This window comes from Miniopterus schreibersii (assembly GCF_964146895.1).
Source record: "Miniopterus schreibersii genome assembly, chromosome: 16".
Lineage (NCBI taxonomy): Eukaryota > Metazoa > Chordata > Mammalia > Chiroptera > Miniopteridae > Miniopterus > Miniopterus schreibersii.
Window position 1 is genome coordinate 43,641,232 of NC_138116.1, and position 11,070 is coordinate 43,652,301.

The following is an 11,070-nucleotide window of genomic DNA, read 5'->3' on the forward strand; positions in this document are numbered from 1 at the left end:
ACCCAGCATCCTGCCACCCAAAGACAGTGATTGCTGACTGGTTGGTGTGTCCCCTTCCCTCCTCCTTTCTGTGAACACACAGCTCCTTACTGGGTGTCCAGACGCTGAGCGAGTATTTCTTTGAGACAGTGCTGTCTCCACACTTCCCATGCCGTGGACACCATGGTGCTCCCCAGACATGTGGCAACCCCATAGTCCCTGGTGTCATTGTGCCACTGTCCACTGCACTGGCCAGGCAGTGTTCTCCCAGGCCGGGTGGCCATCAACCTAGCAGCCTTTGGCTGTGACAAGGGTCCTTCTTCTTATCTGAAGCCTGTCACCTCTCTTCCACAGGAATTCTATGGGGATGATGCCAAGAAGTCTCGTGACTACGGAAGGATCATCAGCTCCCGGCACTTCCAGAGGGTGATGGGCCTGCTGGAGGGCCAGAAGATTGCCTTCGGAGGCACCGGGGATGCGGCCAGCCGGTACATAGGTGTGTGTGCTCACCTTTGGAAGAGCACTGCCGCCTGCCCAGGCTGCCAGCGTCTCTGCAAGGTGGCAGCAAGTGGGCACAGATACTTGAAGAGCAGACAACCCTGTGGAGGGCTGGGGTAGGCCTGGGGTGGGCTCTGGTGCTCTCGGTGGGCAGGGGCCGCGCACAGCTCCTGGGAAGACCTGCCCCAGCCCAGAAGCCCCTCTCCCCACGAGGTGCAGAGAGCAGCTTCATCCCCTACCCAAGCATCGGCAGGGGGTGTGGACAGCAGCACAAGAGGCCCGGGTGTGCAGAGCTGGAGGGGCCCCAAGTACTGAGGCCTGAGGATCACCAGATAGGGTCCCAATCAGCCTCCAGCTTGCAGGGGACGGAAGAGCTTTGGCAGGGGCTCAGATAGCTGGTGGGATGCAGTGCCTGGGCTCCCTTCCATACAAGTTAGTCCGTCATTCTTGCCAAGGTCTGCAGGATGGAGCCCAGGCGGGTGGAGGCCTTGTTTCTGTCCCTCTATAGGCCTCGGAAGCCTTATCAGTAAAGGAGTGAAGGGAGGAAGCTAGATGCTGGGACTCGTGGGGAGGGCCAGGGTCTCAGCACTGGCTGACTCTGGCTTGTTTCCTGCCTCAGCCCCCACCGTCCTCACGGACGTGGACCCTCAGTCCCCGGTGATGCAGGAGGAGATCTTCGGGCCCATCATGCCCATTGTGTGCGTGAGCAGCCTGGAGGAGGCCATACAGTTCATCAACCAGCGTGAGAAGCCCCTGGCTCTCTATGTGTTCTCCCAAAATGACAAGGTGGGCCTGGGGTGCCCTCCTCCCGGGGTCCTGGGGTTCCTGGGCATAGCACTCGTGTCAACAGTGCAAGGGCCCACAGACCTGGGTTCAAGTCCCAGCTTCCCTGCTCACCTCTGTGTGATCTCGGGCAGGTCGCTTAACCTTTGAGTGAGATGATCATTGACAGTGCCCTCCATAAGTCAAGGAAACTGTCACCATTTCCCCACCCAGTCCTTGATAAGTGGGGAGAGTGGGCTCTGACTGGGGCTCAAGGTGCAGACCACGACTGGGGCTCTACCTCCACCAGCTCACATCTTTGAGGCTCCAGGATGTACCCAGTCAGGGTGGGGAGGGGGCCTGGGATGTCCTGGGGCAGGAGACTGAGGCTGGGGCTGGGTGCTGTTGCAGGTGATTAAGAAGATGATTGCAGAGACATCGAGTGGCGGGGTGACCGCCAACGACGTCATCATCCATCTCTCAGTGCACACTCTGCCATTCGGGGGTGTGGGTGAGTCTGGGGTGGAGTGTTGGGGTAGGCCTGGGGTGGGCTCTGGTGCTCTCGGTGGGCAGGGAGCCTACCTGCTCCCCACAGGTGTCCCCTCTACCCTTGGGCTGGGAATTCAGGAGGGGCCGGAGCAGCCCTGGGTCTCAGACTCCCACTAACCTTTCCCATGTGATTCTCTGGCCTCTGCCTGCATATCCATTAGCCACCCTTAACCTTGAGACCCTAGAGGGCCCCAAAGGTCACCTGGTGCCCTGAGTCTGTTTCACAGAGGTCCTGAGAGAGGCAACATGGGCCAGAGGCTTGTCTTGGGCACTGTCTTTGTTGTTCCGGGGAATGGACACTAGGGGGATGCCCGAGGAATAGGCTGCCCCTGGGAGGGTCTGGGGGCCTTGGGGGCTCCTGGGCCTGAGCTCTCCTCCTCACAGGGAACAGCGGCATGGGATCCTACCACGGCAAGCAGAGCTTCATCACCTTCTCCCACCGCCGCTCCTGCCTGGTGAGGTCTCTGCTGAAGGAAGATCCCTTCAAAGGCAGATACCCCCCAAGCGTGGCCAAGGTGAGAGGTGGGGGGGTGTTGTCAAGACAACCTGGCTTCTGGAAGCCTCCTGGCCTGCATAGAACCAGGGCCTCACTGCGCCCATGTCCTCCTCACAGATGACCCGCCACTGAAGCTGCCGCACCTGGCCTCCCGTGCTGTGCCTTCACCCTGCTCTCCAGCACCTTGGAGAATTGTTCCTGGAGCCCCCCTTACTGCTCTGTGGGCCAGTGCACACCCCCACGACAATTCAGGCCTCGGGCCTCACCTCCCCAAGTCCTTGCCCCCTTGCTGGGCATGTAAGATAATAAAGTTTTCCAAATGGACAAATGAGTGTGAGCCTGCTTCTTTTGCAGCCCCGCACCCACCCATCTTCTGCTGTCCTGTTCCAGCCCCACCAATACCATCCTGACAAGCAGTGAAGGGAAGGGCTCCCCAAAGGGCCCCACAAAGTCTCACATTAGCTCCCCCCACAGGCCTCATGACAGGAGGCCCTGGTGTGGAGATGTCTGCCTTTCATCTAAACTTTGGGAGAGATGTCAGCTTCATTTCTCATGTGTCTAGCAGAGGACAAGTGGCTCAGAAACTGAGGACCAAAGCACTCCTCTCAAATTACCTTTGGCATCTAGGGCAGGGGTCCCTCAGTGAGACCACGCAGCTGTCAGCACGAAACCCAGGGGGTTTTAGAGTGCTGCTCCCAGGGCAGAGGGCAGGAAACCAGGTTAGCCTCCAGGACCACAGTGCCCGGCAGTTTTAGGCAGGCAGCGTCTGGGTCCAGAGGTCTGGCCTTAGGGGCCTGAGGAGAGGACATGGGGTCTAGTGAGGATAGTCTGGGGCAGGGCTTTGGGCAGAGCAGGTGACTGGGGGTGGGTGGGAGAGGCCTGCTGAGGCTGCCTGCCTGTTGGGTCCTTAAGCAAGTTCCTCCCAGCAGCTGGCGAGCTGGCTACGGCTGGCTGGTTTGGGGATGAGTGTGGTGGTGCTCACAGGAGATTTCACTGTGCAGCACAGCCTGTCCGGTGCTGTCAAAACAGGGCATGCCAGGCCCCGCCTAGGGGCCTCACCCCACGCCCGCCCTCCACAACTGCGCAGGGTGTCCCTGCTCCCACAAAGGCCAGCCCTCCACTTGGCCAGGGCCCCTGCCTCTCCCCACCTTGCCCGTCCCTGATTCTCTCTCTTGAATTACCCCTCTCCGCCGTCATCAGTCCGCCCTCTGGACTGCACCGTTCCTAGTCTCCTGTATCTCACATCTAATTTGAACCCCCCAGATCCCAAATACAACCCAAGAAGACCTGAAGCTGTCACCCATGCTTCATTCCTTTTGGTGAAGGAAGGGGAGGGTGTGGGCAGGGACTGAACGGTTTTGGATTGCTTAAACGTTTTACCTTGTGCACCTGTTACTTATTTGCAAATATTCAAATAATTGAATCAGAACAAAACCAAAATCTTCTCAAAACCCACTGCCCCTCCAGCTACTGCCTCATTTCTCTCCTCTTCCTCCCATCTACTCACTGACCCATCCAGGTGAGCCTCCATCACCTCTGCTCCACCCAATCCACTCTGTCCAGGCAGCACCCACCCCCGTGTGGGCAGACCCTGTCAGCTCCATCCCCGCCTGGCCACCTCTCCTCCCAACACTCTCTTCTCCATCTCTGGGTTTCTGGGACCCCACACTTCAGTTCTCTTCCTCCCTCACCAGTTTCTCCTCCCAAATTAAAGTCTCCAGCCCCGGCCCTGAACCTTGACTCATGTATCCAACTGCCTACTTGACATATGAAATTGGATTCATAATAGAAATTAATGTTAACATGTCCACAACAGAACTCTTGATTTTCCCCTGTAAGCCTCTCCTTCCCAATATGGCATCATCTCCAGAGGGTTGCTCAAGCCAAAATCTAAGAGGCATCCTGACTCCCTGCCTTCCTTCAGGGCCAAGACTCAGCGGACCCCGGGGGTGTGCCTCCAACTCTCATCCCAATCTGCCCAGCTCTGCATTTCTGCCACCACTCCCCTGGGCTCAGCACCATCCACAGCTTCCCCAGGGGTCTTCTTTCTCCTGGGCTTCCCCCTTACAGTTCCTTCTTCTCTGAGAACCCAGATGATACTCTTAAAGCAAACACCCAATCACGCCACTGTGAAGACAAATAATGAAAAACAAGAGATTTAATCCCCCTGCCAAAAATGTAAAGGGATCTCATTCCCCTTCCTTTCCTTAGAGCGCTTTAGAAAATTCATTATTGTGTGTTTTTCTCTGTCTCTGAATTCTGTGTAAATTTTTTCAGAAGCTAAATAAGCTGCTGACCAGCTTTATTTATTTATTTATTAAAAAAATATTTTTATTGATTTCATAGAGAGGAAGGGAGAGGGCGAGAGAAACATCAATGATGAGAGTCACTGATCGGCTGCCTCCTGCACGCCCCTACTGGGGGTGGAGCCAGCAACCCGGGCATGTGCCCCGAGAGGGAATGGAACTGGGACCCCCCTGGGTCCTAGGTCCACAACCCCTGAGCCACGCTGGCCAGCTTTACCAGCCAGGAAGTTTTTCTCAAGCACCCGGGAGCCATGCCTTTGAAAGGCGAGCAGCAGGGAAGGCAGGTCCCCGTCTCCCGGGCACTTGGTGGTGCCTCCCTCCAAGTTGCAGAACTAGCTCCTGTGGTAAGGTGGGAACGTTTGTTTTTCCTCTGGATAAAGCCACTAGCTAACAGACAGTGTCCCTGGTTCCCACGTAAAGTTAGGATGAAGTGCGTGTGACAAATGTCGAGCCCTTTTCCTGCAGGACCAGGGAGCGCGGGCGGCCTGGCTGCAGGCAGGGTTGCGGTTCCTTCCTCTCCGCACCGGCCTGGCGGCCGCTGTGACCTGCCCCGCGTCCCGTTCCGAGCCTGTGCAACAGTAACAGTGTCGAGCTGGGCTGCCTCTGAGAGGGGCTTTCAGGGTTGGAAAATCCTCGCTTTAATTGTATTTCCCCAGCTCCACCCTCTGCGGCCTCCCACTGCGCTTAGACGAAACCCTCACACCCACAAATTGCCCCACGGGGCGCTGTGATCTGAGCCCGGCCTCGCTCCCTCACCTCGGGCTCCACGCTCCAGAGCCCCAAAGCCCCCTCCCCCTCCTCCCCCGCCTCCCCTCCCCCTCCCCCCCGCCTCCCCTCCCCCTCCCCTCCCCTCCCCCTCCCCCCCGCCTCCCCTCCCCCTCCCCCCCGCCTCCCCTCCCCCTCCTCCCCCGCCTCCCCTCCCCCTCCTCCCCCGCCTCCCCTCCCCCTCCTCCCCGCCTCCCCTCCCCCTCCTCCCCCGCCTCCCCTCCCCCTCCTCCCCGCCTCCCCTCCCCCTCCTCCCCCGCCTCCCCTCCCCCTCCTCCCCGCCCTCCCCGCCCTCCGTGAATCCCTCCGCAGAGGCCCGTCGGCGTCCCGCCTCCTCTGCTGATTTGCTCCTGGTTGACCGCTGGTCTCTCCCGGTGAAAGTGCAACACTGGCCTTTGCCGCTGCTCTGTCTCTCTGTCTCTCCGTCTGTCTCTCTGTCTGTCTCTCTCTGTCTCTGTCTCTCTCTCGATCCCTAACGGCTGGGACAGTGACTGGCACACAGTAGGTGCTCACTAAGTATTTCAGTAAAGGCCTTTAAGTGGCGTCATTGTGTTTGGTTGCTCCGAATCCCCACCCTGCCTTCTTCCCCCTGGAATCACCTTGTTTTAGGGGCTACAAGCTCGCACGAGCCAACTGGGAGGGAGAACAGCCCAGAAGCTCAAACCACCCGAAGAGCGAAGACGGCCGCCTGCCCGCCGGCCCGAGCCCAGGCCCCCCGAGCCCAGGCCCCCCGAGCCCAGGCCCCCCGAGCCCAGGCCCCCCGAGCCCAGGCCCCGGGCGTCCCCCGAGCAGCGGGACCGGGAGCCCCCCCACCCCAGGCCCGGGGCGGGAGGAGGGGCCCAGCGTCCGCCGCCGCCCGCGCGCCTCCGCCCTCCTGCCCCGGCCCTGCAGTAAGGGCTGTGAACCCATTTACAGGCTGGGAAACTGAGGTTCGGAAGTAATGCCCCTTGGTCTCACGGTGCGGGTCACACGCAGCCCCTGCGCCTTCCCGACGCCCCTCGCAGCGTGCTGAGGGGCTGCTCTGCGCCCGAGGGAGGGGCTGGGGAGACCTGGGAGCACAGCTCGTGGAGGAGAGGGCGCCAGGGTTCCAGAAACGCTCCGAGTTTTTACAGAGGGAAAAATTAGAGCACGTGGGTGAGAATCTGCCTCCTGCCTCCTCCCCTCCTGTCCTCCCCACCCTCTCTGCCCTTTTCCTATTTCCTATTATTATTATAACACAATTTACGGGAGAACCTGGTTTTTTCATAGTGTCCTAAACCTGGCCTGTTCTGGATTAATTATATTTCCAAACTAGATTTGAACTCAAAAGAAAACAATTGAAAAAAACCTTGATCTTGCCCCAACACAACACTGTGATTCAATCTCCTGTGTTTCCTTTCTATTGTTTTGTGTGGTTTCTGATTTTTTTGTTAATAAAGGAATGGGCTGAAAGAAATATTTGCACAATTATGAGTCAACCTTTCTAGACAATTGCCATTGTCCAAAACAAATGGCCAAGACTCATCACAACTCACATGTTACCAAGCAAAAGCAGGTGACATTTCTTGGTTGCTCACCGTGTACATCTGGACAAAGTGCACGAAAGGGCACCTGTGACTCCCAGTAGGTGGCCCAGCAGCACAGCCTTAGTGAATCATTCTTCAGTTCCATGTCCAGTTGCTTCTAGTGTTTAGCTTCTCAGATAAACACAAACCAAAACAAAAGACAATAACGAAAGTCCAGCACAGCCTGTTGTAGTCACAGTCTCCTCCAAATTACAGATTTTGGTCATTGTTACTCAGCAGGAGGGAGATTTTCTTCACTCATTTGCTCACTCAACAAATATTTGTTGAGTGGACTGTGCTGGGTGCTGGGAAAGATGGTGAAAAAACAGGGTCTGTACTTCTGAGAAACTTACATTTGATTGGAGTGGCTTAGCCAGGATGGGTTAGGCTACTCTTTAGTAACAAGTTAACCCCAAAATGTCTGTGGTTAACACAGCAGCTGGTTGGCGACTGTGCTCCGCAGAGTCATCAGAGACTGCTGCTCACGGAGGCAGGCCTTGGTCCGCAGGTTACACATCGGATCACCCTCACTTCCCACTCACAGTTGAAAAGGTGCTGGGAAAGGTGGAGGAATAGTGTTATTTGTTGAGCAGCAAATGTCTCTGCCACATAGACAAAGACAGACAATAAACGCATGAATAAATAGACAAAAAATACCTGAAAAAGATCTCTTACCCTTTGAGAGAGCATGGAGGGATCTGGAGAGTATTATGCTAAGTGAAATAAGCCAGTCAGAGAAAGACAAGTACCACATGATCTCACTCATATGTGGAATCTAATAAACAAAATAAACTGATGGACAAAGTGGATCCAGAGACACAGAAGCATGGAACAGACTGAGGAATCTCAGAGGGAAGGGGGGGGGGGGCGTGAGTGGGCGTGGGGGAGAGATTAACTAAGAATTTACATGCATGTATGCATAATCCATGGACACAGACAATAGTGTGGTGAAGGGATGGGGGGGCAGTACAGGGGGGAGGGGATCAGTGGGGAAGAACAGGGAGCATCTGTAATACTTTCAACACTAAAGATAAATTTTAAAAAATTAAAAAAAACACACCTGAAAAAGGCAGGCTATGCAGATATTGAAGAATCTGCTAGCATTTAGAGATGACAAACTGAGGAGCTAACCGAAAGAAAGATTCATCATGTATCCCTAGTCTCAGGCCTCTGAGACCTAACCCTGACCTGCAGGGACTCTTGTCTCTCCCTCCCAAGACGGGACTGCTGCCACCCCAGGCCTCACCTAACCACCCCTGGAGCTCCGCACACCACCACCAGAACTCCACGGGTCCCTGGTCTCCCTTAAAGGTAAAACAACAGGAAGCCCACCATATCACACTCCAGGGGTCTGGACAGAGGGCAGATGCCAGGTGTGGACTCCCGACCCCAGCTCTGCATCTGAGGTTCTCCTGATCCTGCCTCTTCTTTGGGCCAGCATCACCTTCGTGCTGACAGCAGGACAGCGCCTTCTCGGATTTTCCTGCTTTCCCAGCAGTTTCTGGAGTCATCCTGACTGGCTTGGACTGGCCACGTGGGCCTCGGGGAGTGCGGCCGAGCACCACTGCCCATGCCGAAGTCATCGCCCCCTCCTTGCAGACAGAATCCCCGTGCGTTCAGACAGCCACCTCAAGGAAAGGTGACTTTGTCCCCAGCTCAGAGATCAATCCCAAATAGTCTAAACCAGTAGTCCTCAACCCTGGTGGCACCCTGGAATATTATAACAATTTTAGGAACTTAAAAACAATACTGATGCCTAGGATCCTGAGCTCAAATTTTTTTAATAGACTTTATCTCTTATTGCAGTTTTAGGTCCGTAGCAAAAATGAGCTGAAAGTACAGAGATTTCCCATGTACCTCCTGCCCCTCCACATGCACAGCCTCCCCAACTATCAATATGCCCCATCGGCGTGGTGCATTTGTTACAGTCGCTGAACCTGCATTGATATATCATCATGGATCCTGAGCTTTTGATTCTACATTTCAGGGTGGAGACTGGGTATTAATTAAGTTTTTAAAAGTTCTTCAAGTGGTTTTAATAAAATGCCAGGGTTGAGGGCCCCTGGCATAAGCCTGTAATGAAGTGTGTTTTTCTGGTCAACGATTAATTGAGGATGAGCTTGTGACCTAGTTGTGGGCAGCAGAGTTTGAGGGGAAGTATACAGGGCATTCTGGGGAAGGCTCCTTCCAGGATGAAAAAAGAAGCACAGGAAGGGATGACTCCTTTTCTTAGATGACGCTGTGTCTGGATGTGACCTGTGGCATAGTGCAGCCATCTTGTGACCATGAGGACAGCCCCTTGGAGGTAAGCAGACCTATAGAGAACAGTGTGGCAGAAAGATGGAAATGACTTGGCTCCACTGAGCTACTGGAGGGACCATATCTTTGGACTTTTTGTTATATGTGACAATAAATTGTCCCTCCCTCCACCTTTTAAATAAACATTTTGAAGTGTGTTTTCAGTTATTTGAAAACATCCTAATGGATGGAAGGAACCAACCATTTTTTTCAGGACAGACTCCAACCCCCTCCCCTCCCCTCCCCTCCCCTCCCCTCCCCTCCCCTCCCCTCCCCTCCCCTCCCCTCCCCTCCCCTCCCCTCCCCTCCCCTCCCCTCCCCTCCCCTCCCCTCCCGTCACCTCCGGTCCTCTCCCCTCCTCTCATCCCTCCTCTCCTCATCTCTCCTCCTCTTGCCTCTTGGTCCACTCCTGGCTCCAGCGACTTCCAAGCAGGCTGGCCTGTTCCACTACCTGAGACTTCACTCATGCTTCCCAGCAGTTCCTCTGTCCTGGTGCCCCCTCCCTAGGCCTGCAAGCAGGCATCAGCCAGGCCTCCAGGCTCTGAACACCATGGCATGGCTCCCTCCTGAGTGCTCTGAAGCAATGGGAGACTGCAGAAGGCCTCTGGAGGCGGAGCCTGGGTGTTGGTCGCTGCTTTGCCTCTAATTTGCTCTAGGACTGTATTAATCAGGTCAGAACAGGAAATGGAAGTCACTGTAGGTATTTTCAACAGAAAGAGATACAGTAAAGAGAATTAGATCTCTACGAAATCAGGGAAGGTCCAGGCCTCTGGGAGTGGTTCCCAGGATGTATGGAAAGTACCACCAGGAGAGTTGCCCCTCTGCCTGAGGAATCAGAGGCCACCTCTGGAACTCCCTCTATGGACTGGGAAGTGGCACTGCCACCGTCACTGCCTTTTGACCCTAACCAAAGTGGTGACTGGACACGGGATGGCTGGTGCAGAAAACTCCACATGTCCACGCCCTTGCTTATCAACTCAAGCAATCAAATCTTGGCAAATGCATCTAGCAGAAAGAACTTAATTCTTATCTACAGCTTTCGCTGCAAGAGTCTGGAAAATCTAGTTTTTAGCTTTCTGGCCATTGCCACACAAAAAGCTGCTAACAGGAAACGAGAGTGGATACTGAGAGCCAGCTGACCTTGTGCAACACCGTGAAGTAAGAGTAGATTGCTCAACCCCTTTGAGCCCGCTTCTTTGATCTCCAAGTAGCTATAATATCAATGCCTGCCTCCTAGCATTAGGCGAGGACTTGGCACCGTGCCTTACCAGGAGCTAGTGGATATTACTTCCTCTTTCTGGCACTACGGTTCTCCAAGCCTTAGTGAGGCCCCTTACTCTGAAATAGGCCCAGAGATCACACAGGGGAGACTTTGCAGGAAATGTGGAATGAATGGCCCTGAGAGGGTGGCCCGGCTGTGGCCATGGACAACTAAGGCCCTCATTCAGCACCAGCCTTCCTGGACATGCTGCCCTCTGGGCTCCCGCTGTGGCCACTTAGCCAGGCCAGCAACTGCCGACTCTCCAGCCAGCGATGTTAGTTATATAAACTGCATCTTTTACTTTGTTTATACAAAATTTTGAAAGCACCAACTGGGTGTGGCCTATGTTGCTTAATGTCTCTAAAGGCAACAGAGGTGGTTCGGGCAGGCAAAGCCGCCTCATGCAAACACCGGGACAAGCAGCAGCTGGCAGTCTCTCCGTCAGCCCACTCTTTTCTGTGAGAGCCAGAGCCCGGAGCGCCTGGGGGAAGCCATGCACTCCCTTCAGCGCTAAATAATGAGTGAACTGGGGCTCACGCGAGTCTCGGTCAACACTTTGGATAGGCCTCAGCCTCTTAGCAAAGCAGGAAGAGAGGGAGGCGCAGCAGGCGA

General features: G+C 55.2%; 1 protein-coding gene across 3 annotated transcripts in view; it reads left to right on the forward strand.

Moving 5' to 3' along the window:
- ALDH3A1 (aldehyde dehydrogenase 3 family member A1) overlaps positions 1–2,608 on the forward strand; it is a 33,087-nt gene extending 30,479 nt beyond the window's left edge. For all 3 annotated transcript variants that reach the window (XM_081162362.1, XM_081162364.1, XM_081162363.1), the window contains exons 7-11: positions 334–475; positions 1,097–1,263; positions 1,651–1,750; positions 2,173–2,303; positions 2,402–2,608. In XM_081162362.1, coding sequence (XP_081018488.1) covers positions 334–475; positions 1,097–1,263; positions 1,651–1,750; positions 2,173–2,303; positions 2,402–2,416 — 555 coding nt within the window. In that variant the 3' untranslated portion in view covers positions 2,417–2,608. The remainder of the gene's footprint in view (positions 1–333; positions 476–1,096; positions 1,264–1,650; positions 1,751–2,172; positions 2,304–2,401) is intronic.
- The last annotated feature ends 8,462 nt before the right edge of the window (positions 2,609–11,070 follow it).